Source organism: Amia ocellicauda, chromosome 20 (assembly GCF_036373705.1).
Source record: "Amia ocellicauda isolate fAmiCal2 chromosome 20, fAmiCal2.hap1, whole genome shotgun sequence".
Lineage (NCBI taxonomy): Eukaryota > Metazoa > Chordata > Actinopteri > Amiiformes > Amiidae > Amia > Amia ocellicauda.
Genome location: NC_089869.1, coordinates 15,418,991 through 15,440,793, shown reverse-complemented (window position 1 = coordinate 15,440,793; position 21,803 = coordinate 15,418,991). Strand labels below are relative to the sequence as shown.

At 37.8% G+C, this 21,803-nt stretch overlaps 1 protein-coding gene across 2 annotated transcripts in view; it reads right to left on the bottom strand.

Moving 5' to 3' along the window:
- adka (adenosine kinase a) overlaps positions 1-21,803 on the bottom strand; it is a 122,258-nt gene that overhangs the window by 83,103 nt on the left and 17,352 nt on the right. For both annotated transcript variants that reach the window (XM_066693567.1, XM_066693568.1), the window contains exon 4: positions 10,931-11,009. In XM_066693567.1, coding sequence (XP_066549664.1) covers positions 10,931-11,009 — 79 coding nt within the window. The remainder of the gene's footprint in view (positions 1-10,930; positions 11,010-21,803) is intronic.

Genomic DNA, 21,803 nt, shown 5'->3' with positions numbered 1-21,803 from the left:
TGAAAAACAAAATTTGATTACTGCATTTTAAAATATTTATAAATATGGGGGAAAAAAAACTGGATTGAGTGCAATTCACTTCTCCCATCTCCTCTCGTCAGACTTTCAACCTCACTGAAAAACTGCACAAGAGGACATTTTATAACACCTGACTGCTGTTTACTCAGTCATCATAAAACAAAGATCTTGATGCAACGAGCTTTATAAACCCTTTATGATTTTAATGTAAATGGCATAATTTTAAATTTAATCCACACTGAAGTAGAATACAGACATTTCCCATACATATGTAGACACTCAAGAATAAGCTAAAGTACACAAGCAAAATCAATTTCCAAATTTAATTCAAATGTAGCAAAAATAAATTTAAAAAGTGTAATCTTGCTACAGTATTTTCACAGTAACCACATTGACTTGTACATAACAGTTTTCTTAACCAGTGTAAATGCACTCATACATAACCCAGCATGGGAACCATTAAAAATGACATCCTTGATGTAAGATTAAATTAACAGAAGATATGCATGCTTACAAAAAAGCACTGTAATTTCATGGTTAATTTGAATTGTAAAAAGTTGCATTTTATCTGCATAAAATTACTATATATGATAAAAGCATTTATGTAAATAGTAAGTGATGCACAGAATTTGGGGGCATGCAATTCTAGAGAGAGAAGTGTACGAGCAGATCTGCCAATATTAAAGATATAAGACACGACACAGATCGCAGTGTGATGGATGTGAGCAGATCACAAACAGATATTTGCTAGTGGTGAAATCAGCTGATAGAACATTCATGTCTGTATGTGAACCAATCATGCATGAATTTAACAACGGGGAGAACCCATTAAAAAAATGCTTGAATTGACACTAATTTATTAAAACCTCATGGAGGAATATTAAATATATTGCATTAAGGAATATTATCCTAATAGCAGAGGATGCTATAAATCAATGTATATTGTTAACAATATTGCACATTACTAAAGACATGAACAACTCCCTTGAAATGCAGTACAAGAATAAGTATCTATTTTTATAGATATTTAAACTATTATTTAAAGTATTTCTAAGAACCTAATCATGTTGCATAGTTTGTAACCATTTAATCTATTAGGGCCTGTTCACTGAAAGTGCAGACTGTGAAGGTAGAAGACACAGCACAGTCACTGCATTAGTATTGACCTTTTTAGTCCTTATGAGATTTGTGTGTGGTGGGGGAAACAAACTAATCCAATAGGCTGCTACTCACTACACTCAAATGTTAGCTTGGACCATGTTCTAACACATTACAGAGAGATGGGGGGGAAACCTGACCCTGTCCCAGGTTTTTGAAAGGTACGTAGGAGTGCTGTGTTCCATAAAGGGAATCGGAGGCTGATTTGATGCTATTGTAACAGATGTAGTACTGGGTAGCGATAGACCCCTGCAAGCTCTCCATGTCCAGCTGCACAGAAGTCGTACACTACATGTACAAAGCAGGCACAGTGGTGCTCACGAGTGCTACACTAGAGATGGCATCGTGTAACAACCTGTCAAACCTAATATACCTCACAACGAAGGCCCAGCAATAACTGCCAGCAAATCGTGATTTCAGCCGAAAGCCTACTGAGGCCGGTCTAGTTAATCTTAAGAATACTTGAGTTATCAATAGGTCAACCAATGGCTACACAGAAAAGAATTGCCCCTATTGCAACTATTGCCTGCAAATTATGTTTATTTTTTATTTTTTAAGTAAAAATACAAAAAAAAAACAGCAGGTAGTGACAAGTCATCAATAAAAGTAATCTAAACATCTTCATTGTAGTAATTAACACATGCAAATTATTATCTATGAACAAGTAAGGATTGTTTTATGGTTGATAATAACATTGCTTGCTATCAGGAATAAACTGTCACAGGTGCAGGTAAGCATATTAAAGATTTGAAGAGTATTACGGCAGACTGAGACGCTGTGACAGGAAAGAGCGAATGCAGTATATTTACTGACCAGTCACGACTGCCCATGTATTGGTTTATATAATTGTACATATTATTTGTTACTGGGAAGTTTGGAAAAATCTAAAACAGCAATAAATATTTCTAGTTAAATTAGGCTTTGCCCACATAAGCCATAAATTGAAACCTCCAACTCCAAGATGATCGCACTGATTAAAAACAAGATAGTCTCATCTCTGGTGGTCTTCTCAACCACTAAGAGACATCATGACTCACAAAGAGTTCTCAATTAATTTATCATTGCGATGGGCGTCACCAGTACACACTTCAAGGTATCGATTACTGTACCTAAACAGAAATCGGATATTTACAAATGCGTCAATAGAAAAGTTAGTCTTGAGCATATCTCAGAACAATTACAAATATGTGCTTGCGTCTCTCGAAAACTGCATAAGAGCAAACAGCTGGTGGGGCAGCAATACCTGATGCACACACCCCGTCTCAAAATGTTCGTTCGCTTTATTTAAAAGATGTGTAAAAACAATATTAGCAGTCTCGTTCTCATGCCTAGCACTGAGGTGTGTATTGTATATCGGTGCTGTTCTCATTCCTGAGAAACTCAAAGGCTGTTTGTAGATCACGTTACAATTCTCGGGGGTTAGTAAAACCTGATCTTGAACTGATCCGACTCTTGCTCCTTCATTTTAGGCGAAGAAAGTGTGAAGGAACCTGTTGGGAATTTGGTAACATATCAACATCTTCACTTCTGTTGCTACAGCTGACTGGATTATTTGACTTGATTATTCCCTTTCCAGCTACTACTCTAGATACCAGTATCAGTGTAACAGAAAAGTGCTCTCAAAGACTGTAGGTGTAGTGAATACCCTGAATGAAAGGACTGTAAGTTAATAGGATTTGCTCCTGATGGAGAATCTGAGGTATTTCCTGCGGCTGTTACAGACTGGAGCACAAAAATAAATGTTCTTTCATTCACCACTATTAAGCACCCCCCAACCGGATTGTCTGTTATTATTCCAAAGGTTGTCGGGATACCTCTCTTTTCTCTCTTTTTTTTTTCCTCCTTAGTGATTAACTTGTGGAAAAGTATAGGGCTGGCACTTGTGTGCAGGACCCATTTATTCAGGGATAAATTAAAACCAAGTTGTAAGCACAGATCCTGCAATTAACTTTGTAAGGAGGATTTGTACACTAAACACTATAAAGATCTTGTTTATCTGCAACTCTTGCAATCTAATACGCCACACCAAATTATTAACAATAATGCGATCTGATACCCAATTATATAATGCAAAGTCAGCCTTCTGATCTTGAAGACTAGATTTCCTTAGTAAAAATCCCAGTGCACACATCCCATGCAAAATTATATACATACACATCCATCAGCCCATATTGATCCACTGCTGGATGAAGGCCTCCCCAAGATGTTTCCATTTACTTCGACCTACAGCTTCCCTTATCCATGTCATGCCAGCAAAGTTTATGATTTGATCTTCCCATCTTCCCTTCTTAACATTTCACTTTCAATTATGTCACAATATACATATTCATGTATTAATTGGCATCACTCTTTTCAGCCAGGTTGACTGTTTATACTCACATTCTCAACTGGTGTACATATTAGATTTTTATTAATTTAATGTATTCAGTTCAGCATAACCCACAGAACAAGGCAGTGTACACTGTGGACACTGCAAACTCATACAAACACACACAGACAGACCACACTCGCACAACAACAGAGCATTTTAGAGAAGCCTATCAACCTAAGCAGCATGTCTTTGGGCTGAGGGAGGAAACCGGAGCCCCGGGAGAAAACCCCCGAGACCACATGGAGAACATGCAAACTCCACACAGTCGGACATCCAAGGCCGGAATCAAACCCGGGTCCCAGGAGGCAGCATCCCTTAACCACTGCACCACCGTGTTACCCTATATATGCAATTATCAAATCAAGATTATTATTTTTAAGTTTCAAGATGTTCTGGATGTTTTCCTAAGTGAAATATTTTTTGACAGTCTTTTCCAGAGAGGAGTCATAATGGAACAAGTTCAGTGAGATCATTATAGTACATGCCCTAACCTTCATCTCTGCACGCTTCACTGTGGATACCCTCAATTATCAGTCTGCTAGTACCAATGACATTAAATATAGTAACGCATGGACTTTGTGTAGCTACAGATTTCAATTAAACCGTGAAAACTGTTCCCTTCTGTGGTTAGGTGTTTGAAAAAACTCAGCAGAGGTCTGATCATATCATGGGAATTATAGCTGAAAGTGTTTGTGCTGTTGATGTTTTGAGGTTTTTTCTTTGCACATCACAAGAAAAGAGAGAGACCTTTTTGCTTCTTTTCAACTTTCACTTTGAACCCAATGCACGGCAATTGTGAAGATTGGTTTTCATTTACAAAACCACTCTGGAAGGAGTATTTTATGGTGGGGAGCACCGCTGCGATACTGAATTATTTATTTTTATTAAAAACACTATGGAAAAACAGCCATTTAAGAACACATCCATATACATTTTTAAAATTAAAACAGTGAGGTGAGTCAGTGCACCTCAACCCCCATGAGAGCATTTAGAATAATCTAGGCAATGTTAATGATGCAATTTATATGTGAAGGGAGCAGTGTTTGGCAGGCGTTTCACTCTCTTTAAGCGCTCTGAACAATGCGGCCTGTTATTTGGTGCTCCTATTTGATTGTAGAGGAGGAGGAGGAGGAGGTGGTTTTCCTACCAGGAGTTAAATCTTCTTTTTTATTTCTAATTACAGGGAAAGTTTATCTAACCTAAGCCTACACTGGTACACACAGAAACACAAACACTATAGTAACGCTTCTGGAAACCTTTAGAAAACATAAGTTACCTACTTAAACTATTTAGTGAAAGGTTTTTGGTTGGATAACAAGAGTTATTATTTAAGTCCATTTCGGGGTTTTTTCTCCCCCCCCCCCCCACTTTTTAAAAATAAACCCAATGCATGCATCTTTGGGGGTTGACATATTGGTAAATGTGCCTTAACTTTTTTGCACCAACACTGCAAGCCTACATTCGTGGTATGAGAAGATAAAGACCCATCTTTAATATACTGGATCTCAATTAGAAACCTGTTACTGTAACTACCCCAGCATTGCACGTGTTCTTGAAGAATTATTAATTTAAATTTCACAGAAGTATTATGTACATTAAAAAGAAACCGAAACCTGAAAACCATACTGTACAAAGGTAATTACAGAGAACAAAACCACAGATTCCACAATGAATTTAACAGCAGTTGTAATTACAACTGCAAACTCTATTGTCAAGCTGAATACAGTTTTAAGGTGCAAGTATCACTAGAGCCATTGTTGGAGTACCTTCAGCTGTGGCTATAAAATGCAGACAAGTCCTTGTGCAATTAAAAAGGTCTAAACCACTCTTATTATGTCCATAATATATCATGGGGGTCTAGTAGAGGATCAATATAGGCTGACGATTTATTTTAATGCATCTTTCATGTTTATTTTTCTGTTAAGGCTGGTACAATAAATACTTCAATACATTTTCCTTTCACTTAAAACCTCACATGGATGTGGGAACTTAACAGTTTCAACCGCATTTGCGTCTTTACACTTTCATGATGAAATTAACAAAGGCAGTATTCTATGCATCTCCTTCTCTACCAAATCTTCGGTTGACTGCAGTTAATCATTAATCATAATCTGTGGTAAGTCACCTTCGCTACATCATGCAGTATTTTAATGGTAAGAAGATTTGAAGCGAGTTCTGTGTTGCATCTCCATCTGCCACATCCGTGCGATGTTATTTATAAATATATCATTGATATTGACATTTCCACAATAGCTCCAGGTGCAAGTCACTTTGAGAGTCTCTTTTCTTTGATCATTTTAATGTCATTCTCTCTGTCTAGTAGTTATGGAGAAGGCCTAAGAGGGCTTGCCTCATTCTGACAGTTCTCAAATCTATTAATGTAGGCCATGTTCCTCTTTTCCTATTTAACGATACAATATGATGTAAAAATGAAGATATTCATGTATTCATGCATGAGAAAAAAAAAAAAAGACTAACATTTGAACCTATTTTATAGCATTCACTAAGACCGTCTTCCTTAATCTTATCTGCATGTAGAGTATTTATAAAACTACAGGTTTTAATGATGCTTTGATCTAAACTTGTCATTTAAAAGAAAAATCACAAACTAATATTCCTCTGGTCCATATAGTGAATATATAGAAAATAATATTTAATTGAACTGCTGCAATAACAATGTCAATGTTTATCTTATTGTTTGCTGCACAAAAACTGTATAGTTTGTGTAGTGTTATTTGCAGGATAAAACTATGCATTGGTAACCTCTTACAATAACCAATTACTGCAATTTTCCACAATTAAACTACATAGAGCAGTACTGACACAAGCGATCTGAGGTTGGGAAATGGTGCAATTATGAAGTGGGCACAATTATCTTTCTTTGCCACAGGACCATATAACTTATTTACTCTAGAGAGAGTATCGTGCAAGCAGCTGATTTTATCTACCCGTATGAGGTAGAATTGTGTTGCAAGAATCGTCAAACGCACAAAACACATCCCTGATAAAATAGAAAGAGGCAGTAAACCAAATTCAAAATAACTGAATGCAAAACATTTCTCAGTATTTACTCTACATGTAGACCTAGCGCAGTGAATGACTTCTGGGAAGGGCAAGACGCTCAGCACAAATCCAAAACGACCCACTCAGTTTACTTCGACTTACGATAAACCATAAATTCCTGTGACTTCTGACTTAATTGCAACCTTGTGACAGTTTACATAAACCCACACAAACCACAGTTCTTCTATGCAGATGACGCATTAACTCCTTCTGTATTTCAAGAAGACATGAGAAGCCTTGTCGTCCGTGATCCTTATTGTCTTATAAGATGGAAGTAAACGGGTCCTGGAAACAGCCTTTTGAAAACGGCACTTGCTTTTGTGTAGTGTTCAATTAACCTTTACCAAACAACTGAAGATTGTCTTTAATGATATAGTTTCACATAAGGTTCTCGTTCCACAGAAATCAAAGACCAACCAGGTGTGGAAGATTTAATCATTAATTAGTATGCTCACTTCTGTACAGCTACGATGGGAATACCACACGTTTCCTTTTGTAACCACAAGCTACACGAGCTAAAACGCATAGTATATATGCATAAAACCTATAAAATCATAATTAATGCATGAGGCAAACCAACATCTGGAAATACAAATGTTTCACATCTCTTTATTTTTGCCCCGAACACAAAACACAGATGTCGTTTCCATTTGCTGGTACTGCTAGAGTCAACAACTGTAAGATTCATACAGTCTACCAGTACCTTTGATATCTCCATTTGCTCCCCGCGCCGGCCGTACTCCCTGAAACTTATCACATTCAGTTTCACAGCAAACCAATACACGCGTTAATCAATTCCTGGTTTGAATAAAAAAGCAACTGGATTGTTTTACCCTTTTGTTTGGTCTTGTGAGCCAGAAATAAAGAAATCTGAAGAATCTGTGAATTATTTCAAATTGATCTATTCCACTTCTTCATCTTTTGAACAAATGTGTGTATATAATCTGTTAAACCAGAAATAGACATTAGTGGATATTTGCTCTCATTCTTGTTTCTAGAACTAGGCCTGAACCAATGTATGCAAAAGTAGAGCATATAGCCCAAGACTCCCCAATTTAAACTATTTAACAAATGAAACTCAGTTGGAACAGTTGTTGCATTCAAAAGAAAAAATCTCTGCAAAGTCAAACATGAGGTCATGGAAATGTAGGTCCCTTAGGACAAGTTGGTGCCTAGATCAAACACAGTTTAAGTTTCCATACAAAATATGAGCTGGAAAAGTCCTTTGTATGTAAAAGACAGTGAGGTGATTTTATACAAAAAGAAGTTCCAAAAAAATAGTGCACATGTGTTTTCAATAACATAGAGCTCAGACACAAAGTTGGGCCCCTTTACCCTCAATTAATAGACTTTGCACAGGAAACAATGACCAATGAAAGCATAAAAAAGGGACCGTGAGGCAGGCATCATTACGGAAAGCAAAAACAATGTTTTCTTTATCAGCGTACAGGGATTTTCTTTACCAAAAAGTGAAGCAAGGTGTTCTGCTGAGTACAATAATTGTTTTTATGTTTTTAAATATCTTCTGAACTTAAAATTATGTTAGCTGACTAATAACTGAAAATGTACTCCCCCCTCCGGATACCTAGTGGCCTAAACATCAAAGCAATTAACAGATGATTGCCCACCCAGTTGGGGTGGACAGTTGGGGTATAAAGCCATTGCAAATATATGTCTGGCCCATGTGTGAGTAATTAAAAACAAATCTTCATTTCTTTTGATTTGTAAGGCTCAAGCTGACAGCATGCCTTTTCTGTGATGGCTTACAAGCATCTTATTTGCATTTTCATTGTATTTTTTGTTTTTTGTTTAAATAAAATACAAGACAAGGGCAGCTTTCAAGTGACAGAGAACAGGCTTCGTTTCATTTTATGACTTGAAGAGAATTGTAAACCTAGAGATCTTAATTTTGATCTATTTCTTCCCCTGGCACTAACATTGTCCGCACACTGAAGGTATCTATATCAACTCCATCCATGATGGGGCAACCATTGAGAAACGTATGCTAATAGCAGAGCTAAACCTTGGTACAAAGAAAAGCTGCAGTTTTAAAGAAAATATACATTGTGGGAAATATTATTGCACAATTCCCTACTCAAGCTTTGAAGCAGGGACTCCATCGCAGCAAGCTTGTATTTGTTAATTTTTCTATGATGTATAAAAGGAAGCTACTTATGGCAGGTGAGCTTTTATCTTGTTTGCTCCTTCAGGGCATGATACTGAACCTTGGAAAAGCCCTCCATGACATACCGCGGTGAAATCAGACATATCAAAGGCTCGTCTAAAGGTTTGAAGTTTAGCCATCAGTAGAATTCAAATGACATCCGATGTTAAAAAGGAAACCGATCCAGGGTGAAAATAAATTTATAAACAGCGAATCTTCAGGGATTTTTATGTGCTGTAGGTACCTCGTTTTTTCGCAGGAGTTGTTTATCTGAACGCCAGTAAAGAATGCGAAAGTCACGTTTGCACAATCAAAAAGACTTTGATGGCTCATGTTGGCAAGTGTGGACAAGGCCCAACTAATAAAGTGGTATATATATTTTGTATTACTTTTGACTTAAAGCTTGTCATTTTTTTCCACTGTTAATTATACATGATCATAATTAACGTGCTTTAAAAAAAAAAAAAAAAAAAAATCCAGCAAAGCATGAAACATTCTCTCTCCAAGGAAGGTATCGATCTAGACTAACCCAGTATATAAAGCTTGCAAAATGTAACTTCGTGTTAAGGATTTTTAAAGCGAACAGGAGAGTTGTCAGCAGTGCTCCATGGGAAAACCAGCACCACTTTGATAATCTCATTTATGCTGTAGTTCCTTTGAAGTGTATTCAGACAGCAGTGCATTGCATCAAATTTCAAGTTTGAGGTTCTGTAACGCTGTCATATAGGTTTGAAGCTTCTGACATACAGTGCAATGTGTTAATCTCAGTCTCGTTATCCATCTTTTATACTCAATTTAATCACATACAATTAAACAAAGTAACAGTACAGTTGATATCTTTAAGTAGTGTATCCTTGGCGAGTACAAATATTGGAAAGTAGTTAATGTTTGCATAGTTATTGTAATATCTCAACATTCTAAGATGACTTAATACTTTCTACCGTTGGTTTGGCAAATGTACAGCGATTTAATCAAAAGGTAAAAATATACAGAACAGAAAAAAAACTAAGTAGAACTGCAGCTCTAATTTGGTCTGGACCCTTTTGAGTGGAAAAAAAAAATCAAGTACAACAGCCTTTAGAGAAATCCAAAAAGAGCCCAACAGGCCATGGTCATTTTTCCACATTTAAATTTCTATCAGGTAAGGAACAGGAAACCCATAAAACCAAAATAAGAATGACTGACAGTGTGCGTTTTACCATTCATGCTAAAAATGTCCTTAGAGGGAATTTAGGTAATTTATTCTGCGCTTCATAATTAAAAGAGCATTTCCACTAAGTGCTGAGTGCGTATCTGTGCATCGCTCTGAAAGGGCTGTTTACAAACTCCAAACTGTGAAACTCCACAGCGAGAGCACAGGAGCCTTAGGGTCTGTTTTCCTACAGTCAGAATTACTCACATGAAGAAAGGGTTTCAGGTTTTCACAAACATCTTTGAGTCAATTGTGTCAACACCAGGGCACAGTACATACTCAGCAGAACATTAGCAGCTTGTGCTTTTAAATAGTTGTTTTTCCAAAACTGTAAACACATCAATGCACAAATATTAACCTATCAAGATTCAGTTCTTAAAGAATTTACACAGATTCAGATCATAATCCATGAATTATCCATGTTTTACTAGGTTATACTTAGAGTATAACTACCAGGGAGAAGTAAATGCATCAACATTAGGCACTCTAAAGTGAAATACACGCTTCCCACTGTTATTTTATCCAACCCCTTATTAATTAATTAAAATTAAATCTAAATTAATTAAATCAAATTAATTTTTCATGTAAAATAAAGTCTGTGCAGCAGTCAGGGTGAAGACCAGGTTTTCTTGTTCGGTATAAGTCAATGTGTCATGTTTATTACACCTATTCCGAGCATGTTAATTGCAGTTTAATTAAAGTAATAGGGCTGTAATTCCCATAGTTCCATGCACATGATTAAGGGTACATGTATTATAAGATAAGGAATTGTATTGTGTTCATGTGTACATTTTTTATTTACATAGAGAGGAGGGATATACATAAAAAAAAGTATACTGTCATTTACAATTCTACCTGTATGCATTTCTTCTTTGAAGAGTTACAATGAAATATTTTGTGTCACCACATCTTAAGTTAGTTACTGGCCACAACCACCAACAATTAAGAAAAAGGAAAAGCAAACCTGAGCAATTTTAACAGAATTCTGGGTGGAGCCACCGGCATGGTATTCTACTTTGAACTTCTTGACAAGTTCTTCAAACCTGAAAAAAGCCACATAAAACAAGGGGTGTCAGTTGATGCATTCTGTAGGAGAGAGGAAAGCAGCAGAGACGTCAAGATTAGACACATGTTACTTCAGTGTTTGTAAACAGGAAGCTCAAAACTTCTTGCCCTTGTACAAGGCAGAAACCGAGGTCATGTCTATAAATAAATCTTCACGGATGAGTACTGTACATACGTGTTTAGCTTCATGCAGAGCAATGCCGTGAAATGCCTGAAAATGACTGATTGGTTTTGTGCTCAACTCCTATTATATTTAACCATGTTTATACTTGGAAACCAAGAATGCAGCACATTTCTGGAGCATGCAAATGGCTTTAACCACAGGTGACTTCTGATGCCTGCCAAACATCATTTAGATGAATGTGAAACTGTTAACCACACACAGTATGCTACCCATTTAAACAGGAAAAAAGTATTCAATGTAAATACATACATGTTTTTGGTTTTTAAAATAAGTACAAGGTGGGATTTTTACAGTGTTTGTTAGAATGTCTTAAAATTAACCAGGATTTATACACATCCTTTCCAAAGATCCTCATTATTTTCAATATTACAAGAGTAACTGCAGGTCAAAACTGCTTTCTATTTCCCAAGTTCCCTTTCCAGGCTCCAAAATACTGGATACTGTAAGACACTTGACCTTTAACTGGCTACTTCCTGTTAGTATACTTCCAACTGTGGATGGTCTAATCTTTCTTTTTGATCTTCCCTTATTCCAGCCTCCTTGACTAGTGGATAAATACAGAGAGACAAGTCATATTTAGTGAGTAACCATTCAACCAGGACTTGGAAGAAGGATTAGAGGAGTTCACAATGGCTTGAAGCATGATGACTTCAAATTATTTTGATTATGGTGAAGCTGTTGCTTAAAATCAAGAATTTAAACTAAGTAATGTACATAAAAATAATAATTCAACAAAACTAAAATTATTTGAAGCAACTTGAAAACTTTGGCTGTGGAAAATGTATATATATATACAAAAACGTATTCGATTCCGGAGAAAACACGCTTAGGTATGCAATTTTCATGGACGGAATATGGATATCGTGTCTGCCTCCATAGCAATTGCAAAGAGATGAAAACCATTTGTACGGACTGTGTAGTGATGTGATCATTTGGAAGGGGGGGAGAAAGGAAATATTAACCTAGACATTTTGGGATCTTGAATTTTTAACAATAATAATAAAATAAAAAAAACGTAACCCTTTTCTATATTAACCTACAAAAAGATAATTTGCCTAAAACACGTCATACAGATTCCAAATCTGTCACTTCTCCACAAAAGTTTATACATGAATATACCGCTATAAAATCGATTTTACTGATTTTTTTTTTTTTACACTTCTGTACGCTCAAAAGGACAGACGACAAGCAAAAGTACTGCTTGAAAAACTGAATGAAAACCCTCAGTGATAGCTTACAGCGCCCTCCTCTGGAGGATGGGGCTTTAAAAGCGTGGGAACAGTTTACCTACTTCCTTAGTAGCAAAATCGCTAACCATAAGTTTAACCACACTGCGTGGGACTGAGCTTTCTGCAAACCTAGCACACACTTCTGCATCAGGTTTTAATGTTTCAGCACTGATAACATCTTTTCTTAACTCTAGCCTCAAATCTGCATGCTTTAAAATGTTAAACATTAGCCCTGCCACCTCAGACAAGTATCGGTATACACAAAAGACCTACAGTTTGACAGGTACAAGAATGACACTGATTGAGAAGAACGTAGTACAAACGTAGTACAAACGCTTATAGACAGGCAGTTGCTGTAAAGCTAAACAATGCAGCTTTTCTTACTTCATACCTCAATTATAGATCTACATTAACAGATCTATATACAAACAAACACACAGCAGCCTCGAAAACCAAGTATTTTACTGCAACAAAGCGGTGCACAGCTAGAATTGGTTACACGTACGCAAGAAGCATTTGGGAAATAAATGACAAGACATGCCATTTTTAAATATCTTTCATTAAAAAGTAGTTTTCAGAAATCACTAGACACTGCAATACCAGTTAGCTCCAGTATGCATCATACAGAGCGCTCCCCACTAATCGACCGAGCCTCAACAAGAATAGGCGGGGTACTCTAAAGACAAGCAAGAACCACCACTCGCCAAAGACTTTAGGAGCTGGAGGCACGCTCCCTCCACATCGGCACAAGTGCATGGTTATCTTGAAACTGGATGATACAGCTCTCCTGTCTGTGCACAATAACTGTAGGTTGGCCAGGGAAGGGACAGTGCTTTTTTGCCATCTGTCCATTGGAAACCCTAGGCTAGTCAGTACCAGTCAGGTGGTACCATTATAAACTAAACTCTTCTGTGCCAACACTCCAGCACTGCATTTCCTGGCCATGTTTCTGTGCAACAGTCTAACCCTCAGATGACCTCCAAAACTGGGCCTTCCCATCCCCGATAGGATGTGCACGGGCATGTGGGAGAGCATTCTACCGATGTGAAAAATACGAATGGAGATCATCCAACTGGCCGCAAAAAGACGTACATGCAGAAAACATTTCTGTTCACAAGGATTTTGAAAGATCTATTTTAGAGGTGCATATCTAAAGCAGATGGATGCACAGATCGATGGATATATTGATTTGATAAGAATCACTGAACGTTTGATTACCTATCTTCATCTTTAAGTCCTACTGATAGATTTCCTTCTTTTTGGGATATATTTCAAGTATTTAAAACTGAATGCAATTTGCATTGAAAACAATTATGCTTAACAATAAAAATACCAAAAAAGAGAAATCCAATTACACTATAAGCTCTTATTCCCTAAATATTTCAGGCTGGTTTTTTTAGACCATCTCTAGAAGAAAGAAAAATAGTGCCTTTTGAATCCTAAGTTCTATTTATGAAGACCAGGTTAAACGTATGAACACCAAATGTTAAATTGTGAAGGAAAAAGAAATTGCATAGTCAAGAATCTGTTAGATTCTTTGCTTTGAAATACTTCACCACAAATGTTACAGGGGTTGAAAAAATGCACTTAAATGTCAGTTTGATAAAAGCCAAAAGAACATTTCCCACATGTGTTTGTAGTTAGGTATATTAAATCAAGATGAGAAAAGTAAGTCATTGAAATCATAACTTAAAACATCAGCCTTTTTTAAGACCATGATTTAAAGGAGTCCCTCCAAGTTCTGAGAAATTAATTTTTATTAACCTCTGGGCTGGTATATACCGTTGTTTTCTTTAATGCTTAACCGGGCTCTTAAAAACTCTTTTGTTTTTCAGTCGTCGTTGTGGTTTCTCCGTAACATGAGTGATCATTTGTGTGAAAATAGCGATCCTGAAAAAAAATAACGGAGGCCATGTATTATGGATAATTCAGATAAGCCTTTGAAGCACGACAGTCTGACTTAATTGGATCCAGAATTTTCCCCGACAAACTATGTTTTTGTAAATAGAACTGGATACAATTAACCAAAAACAATGAAACAGCTCACTCTAGTGCTGAAGCGTACTTTAATTCATCAGCATCGTCGCTTGACAAATTTAATTAATTGAAGAGAGGGCTGCATTTTAGCATCAGTAATTAACGGAATAGTTCTCACCAATGTTAAAGAACATCTTGGCTGACTGTTCTACGCCTAAATGTGGAATAATCAGTTTGGAAAGATGCTACTGCCTGAAAAAGCTGCAATTTATACAACAAAATATCATGCACAGAACTTTACCTTTTTAATTGTACTTGCCTACAGTCTGAAACGTGCACTATATAATTCTATTGAAAATGTAAAATAATAATAGAGGACAAATTATTATTGTTAGCTGTAGTAGTAGATAGCAGTAAAGTGGCGAGAGATTGCAGGAAGTCGGTGCCACGCAGGGGGTCGGGGCAGGAAAAGGTGCAGGCAAAAGTTGACCACCAGGGAAACGAGCGAGGATAGGCAACTAGTGAAAGGTTTGCAAAGCACTGGAGTAGCATTGATAGAAATGAAACGCAGAAACCACCAGCAGAGCAGCATCAAGACAGAGCGGCTTTAAAAGGGTCAAACAAACAGCTGGCTAGATTTAGATCCATTTATAGTATTGTAATGCAAACCACGTAAGAAAAGGCTTGCATGCATTATTGGATAAAGGGAATGCTAAGTATCAAGATGGAATGAAACACAAATGGCACTGTTTTGCATACTGCTTGAGAATGGGAACTCTTAATGTAGGCCTATTCTTTGAAAAGTACATAAAACAATATGAAACCACCAAGAAAAACATAAAATTACATAACTCCTATGCTGACCTTCCTGGTTATTACCTCATTGGCCTTTCATGCGATTTCTGTGACCCCGTGCCACAAACACAGCTCAAAAGTGTATTCTGAACTCCACGGGGCTCCTACTGATACCAGTACCCTACATTATTTATAATAAAAGTAATAACACTTAATCTGAATGGAGTCCTTCATCCAGGGGCTACAAACATAAACAAGAGAGTGAAGAAACTAAAATGACCAGGGATCAAAACAAACAAAAGATCACTGGAAGATGGCGAGATGCCATCAAAGAGTGCACTAGACTCAAGCTGGGTTTAGAAAGAGGGCAGAGGTTCGAGTCGGATTTCTGGACCGCTTTGGTTTCCTCCAGTCAGAACCCTTCCTCCTCCCTTTGTCGTCTCTGGTTGAGACTGCAATCTGTTCCTCAGAGCTAGAAGGGGCCCATCTCTCTTGATGACTCATTAACAGGCAGGCAGAACCAAGCGTTCCAACTTTAAATGCCAGCTGCTAAAAATAACCCTTGCAGCAGCCTGACTAATGTTTCCATTAGTATTTCCCTTTCTTTTCGAGGTGTGATGCTAACCTGAGGATATTGTTTCAGTTTTGCGACTCCGTGGGAGGCCTGCAGCAGGTATAGATGGAGGCGGGCGCAGTGACACCAATACCAGAACGTCACACCTGTTTGGATTCAGACGTGCAGATCCCTTTTCCTAATCTTTTATAAATGCTGCCTTTTAAAATCACTTTGAATGACAGAAAGGTGTATTTTGCCTTTTTTATTGTCACAGGTACACTTTTTTAGATATCACACTGAAACAGGAAGAGGCAAGTGATTCTAACTTCAAAGTACGCTGGTGTCAAATTATGGACAGTTTTTGCTCCAAGGGTAACCGCACATATTCGGTGAAGGAAATATTCTGACTTCATTCAACTGTAATATTGAGGATATTCATTTATGAACAAGGGCATATACAAACCACGCGCTAGGAGGTTTCTGGGTAATGCCAGCTTTGGAGGAGCAGTAGAGATTGGTGTATTTTAATAAGAAGAATCTTGTAAATCCTGCTTTCAGTCAAGAGCACCTAGCCACAGCAGCGTGCACTCATTGAAAAGATGACAGGCAAATGGCTGCAGAAAGACTCTGACTAAGACCACTGTTATGACTCATTTATGATGAAAAGGATTTCAAACACTGCGGGTGTAGATTTCATCATGCCAGCCAAAGAACTTGAGGCCCAGATGAAGCAGGGACCAGTCTTTTAAGAAATATTTGCTCCACCTTTCAGTACTGACAACAAGGGGCCCAGCTTTCTGAGGCTAAAAAATTTAAAGTCCAAGAGGGGCAGCTGCCTCGAGACCTTTTCACCAGCCCCACACAATCACATGGTCCCCCACAAGGGCTGTGCTTTTAACCATTTATAGAAACCTTCAAAATCCCACGCAATCTGGGACTCTTATGATTCAACAAATACAATCAAAATAAATACAAAACTGCTATTTGTCCCTAGTGATAAGGTTTCTATTTTAAAATTAGGAAAAATACATTTTGAGAGCGAGTAAGAAAGACTGGCTACTACAGAGGCCTTCGGAGAGATCTCCATTACATCTACAGAAAAGGGAGACCTTCAAACTAATTCTTACACTACAAAAAAAAAAATCAAAATAATGTCTAGTAATCTAATATACAAGAGCTATAAAACTGCATGTGAATGTGATACAGTGAGCAAAAGTAAAAACTACACTATCAATGATTACATTATTTCCCCATTATAACACAGAGGACTCCTCTACAGAAGTCTAATGTAACTAAACACTTGACAAAGTGAATGCTACTTCAGCAGGGTCTTGTGTTTCACTGTGGAGCAGAGAGGTCGGTACAGGCTTCACAGAAACCTTGACAAACATTTAAGTCAAACTGATAAGTCACTAACATAAGGATCTTACTAGCATGAATATTACTCTTGGCCATGTAGAAATACTGCACACTGTGCTTCAGTATTTAAAAAAATAATCTCTAAATGTCTTTGCCATGAATGCTTACTTTCCGGTCTTGAGATTTCATGACAGCAATGAAGATGTATTATAAACACAGAAACATGTATTTACATTTTCTGAGTTCAGTTGGAAATGAAAACATGCAACCATTAAGGAAGCAGACTTTGATTTTGAGGTTACTGTGTAACCACAAAATATGGGGGGAAAGCATTTTAAACAATTTAAATTTTTAAAAGTTGCTTCAATAGACTAAAATAATGGATCATTCAATGTGGTTAGGCTAATATTTGTTTTCTCCCAAACTCTTTACCCTATTACCCATCAAATCATTTCTGGAACAAAACAATAACTATCTGATGTAAAATTATTACAGAAGACAACATTGTCATGTAAGATGCATTAATACACTCATGTTGTTTGTAGCTAACATCATACAAGTCAGAATATGAACAATATCCTTATTTCTAAATGCACCCTAGTAACAGGCTACTTATGTACACTTCTGTAGCCTATAAGGACCAACTTGGACAGCTTGTTTCACAGTTAAAAGAGGATAGGGTGTAAATATTGTTGTTACTTCCTTAATTAAATTGTTCAGTAATTCCTTCACAGAGTACACAGTTTGTTTAAAATCAATACCCCATTTCACACTGAAACTTGTCCCAACTCTAGACAGCACCATTAATTATTCTGTTTCCAAGGCTTGTGCTGTGATGTTCTCTCAAGGTTGAAGCTTTTAGCTTTTTTATTTAAAGAAAAAGTCAATATTAATTCTCCTTTATAAGTGGATGAATTTACTGTCAAGAATGGGCGCATTTCAAAGACATAACCTTCCAATTCAATGCATCACAGTAACGGTTTGAAGTACCAGAAATCAATCCATACAAAAACAGTAATTACTGCTTTATCTCCTTTTTATCTTAAAGCAGAGATTTCGTTTTTTGGAGGTAACCACGTCGATCCTGACACTTGTAAATGTTCTAGGAAAGTGATTCAGAGTAGCATTTTCCAGTTGAATAATAATGGATAGAAATCAAATGTATTAAACCACTTAGAAATAGAATGATGAAAAAATACATTATAAATGATACAACACTGACTAACAGTCACACACAAGAAGGTGCATCTCCGCCTGCATTGCGGTTCGTTCTCTGTGCAACAGCATCTTAATCAGCCTGGATCCCACCAACCTCCCCCACCTCAAACTCCCCCATGACTAATCTCCAAACAGGGTTATTAAAGAGACCAAAACCACAGTGGCAAGAACCATGTGAAGCAAAGAGCAGAGAAGGGTAAGAAAAACCAAACCAAAAAAATAAACAAATGCTCATTGTTAATGTTTGCCAGGAATATAAACTGAAAATAATTCGGATCTGGACCCCCAATCACAAGAATGGGCTGAAACGAACTGCACAAGCCGAATACGAACTCTGCACTTAGTAACCCTATCACTGCGCAGCCCGCCTGCAGCCAGACTGTCTCTATCTGGTCTTAACAGATCCCTGTAGATGAAGCAAATGAAGCCCGTTTATGACTTTCGAGCCTCACGCCACACCTGGTGTCTGGGGTCCTGTGGAGTCCAGTGAACTGGGGTTATTACTTACCTTCTCAGCATTTGCAGCTCAGAAACACTGTTGGGAGGCCAACAGCGACACGTTACATGTGCTTACACACTGGAGAGAAATGGGAATATTCACAAATCTCAATGAGCAAAATTGTATGTATAATCCAGTGAGGAAACAGATTCAAGCAGTGAGAATGTGTGTATTTATTTATTTTGAGGGTAGGTTGTAACCTTGAGAGCTCATATCTGTAAACCCATTGATTAAACACCCAATGTAAAAGGGCCTAATGTGGTGAATGTGTTGTCCAGTGTGCAATATTGGTGCAGCGGAAATTTACATTTACAGTAAGGTGTATTGGAAATTGTGTACAAATTGAAACAGATTTCCAATAACATAAGATGCTTTGCCTGCCTCACCTTACATTAAGCATAAGCTTTAATTCTTAAGGTTAAAAGACATCGTATATAATTTTTCTTCCTTACGTCATTTCTGGAAATCATTTATGATGTTTAAAAATCTCGACATACATTTCCTCTGTATGCAAGAGACGACTGACATGCCGTACATCTCTTTGTCAGTTCTTTCTGTGGCCAAAACAGTGCTCTCTCAGGGCCGTATACAAGACGCATATATCACAGCCCGAACATACACCGTGCAAGCTTTTAACAGCCATTTGTATCCTGAATCCCCCATTAATTATGGAATAGCTTCAAATAGGGACATTTATCAGTGTACGGCGTGTGAAAATATTTCTGTAGTTTTGAGGCGAGTGTGTAGAGGCTCAAAACATAACATTTGTAACAAGCTCTTCTGCCTTGAACGCTTTGGCACTTTGAACTTGAACACATAAAAGATAGCCATTTTCTGGTCTCTAAAGATGACACAAGGGATCTGGTGATTTATAATGTCCCACGTAAATAATTCAGCTCCATGCAGAGAATACCATATGGCCTAGTGTGAACTTTGAAACACAGGGAACGGTTCTCTGATGTCAGGCCGCTCTCTCAGGTACCAGAAGGATTTAAGCCCCACAAATAACACAGCTGCACAGAGGCCCTTACAGTTCCCCCTCTTGTGTCTCTAACTGCCAATCCATCAGCACAGATACAGCATTAGCTCCATAAACATGGAAAGATATAATAGTGATTTTTTTTTTAAGTTGCTATGTTAAATAAATGACTGATTTAGGGGTACAGGGGGTTTAACTCCAATCTGCAGTGAGTGATTTAACGGAACAGATCTTTTGACATCAGGGTGTTACATCTCCCTCTGAGCTTTCCATCTGAAAAAAGCAACTTTCTGCATTACTCCTGCCACCCGCCCCATGAACTCGATGTCAGATGAACATGGAATTCAAACCTGACACGACCCCGACGTGGAGTAGGTCAAATTAGTACAACACCACTGCATTTCTACTTCCTTCAAAGCAATAAAAAGGTCTCATATTAACACAACAAGCACTAGAAATAGCTGGGGTGATTAAAACCACAGCGGGTTGTTTTTGTGGCGCCATCTGCTGGTGTCTATTCCCAACCATGAGGGTTTGCTACAACCACGACGGACTGAGAAGTGATTGCATCAGCCACATTCGACTGCTTTTCAGAAGAGCATGTTGAAAAACTTAATCTGCAGAATTAGATAATCCCATATTAGTTTACGTCCATTAAAATGTGGTTCAGCACCAACAAAATGTAATAAGTTCAAATAACCTTCTGCAAATATAATGAAAAGAAAAGACATGGCTTCTTTCCATTTTGGCCAACCTACACTAATTTAGAATGGTGTGGAAAAAGGAAAAAGGAAAAAAATATATGTTTTACCCTCCAAAAATTAAAAGCAGCAATTCAAGTCTCTGTTGCTTATAAATACGAAGATTTATTTCACTGAAGTTGGAAGGAAAGAAAATCCCATCGGGGGGGAAATCTTAAAGATAGTGCACATGTGGCCATAAAATGAAATGTTGCATTCTCTCTCCCTGGTGGAGCAAATTTATGGCAGAGAGGTTGTCAGTAATAATTCAGAGTATATGAATTTAATAGGTCATAATTTTCCAAAAGATAAAAAGAGTCGCCTCTTCACAGCTTGTTCTGAAGAAAAAGACAACATAAAACCCATATTGCATATTATGAACAGAGTTAGGCGACTGTAAGGTTACTTACTACAATTAAAACCAAAAAAAATCATTAACAAGAAGCAATAAAGCCTGGCCAGAAAGGCCGATAGGAAACACGTTTGTGAGGTGCTGGTGCCTATAAGGATCATTGATCCCTGCCAGTACAGGATGCAGACAAGACTGATTTTACATGTTCTCAATGTCTTAAGTGATTGCATCTCCACTCTTTTTCCTGCCTCTGTCGTACTATTTCCTTGTCCTTGTCACGCTCTGTGGTCGATCATGGATTGGGACCCTCGGTGAGCCCTGCGCTGACCTCTCTGCTCCGCACGCCAGGGATGGAGATATTGACTGGAGTTCGCTTGCCTCACCGCACCTCAAAGCCAACCTCAGCCGCCACACAGTCCGTAAATCCGGCATCACCCCCCAACAGAAGCGTTTCAGCAGAGAAAAACATGTATTAAAGACCATTGGTACAGCAGAGATGGCCGAATCCCAGAGCGCACCGTGTTTCATAAAATACTCGGGTACCCTGATACATAAAGACATTGAGTAAGAACTCATTTCTTTCACAAACTCTGCTGCATGTGTTTTTCCGTTCCACCCAAAGACAAGTTAAAATGGCAATTGCACAGTGATTCATATGCAGTGTTTTTTTGTTTTTTTAAAGCAGGAAAATGTCTCTCCTCTCCTCTCCCTCTCCCTCTCTCTACAAAACACACCCCAAAGCAAACGTTGCCGAGGAAGTCTAATGCTGTGTGGCAGCATACGTCGCCACCACAGCACTCCTGTAAACGGTAACCACACTCCGGAACTTTCTACATGAATCACTTGCTCCCCTGGGTACATCTGCTCACTTATAAGGTTCCCCA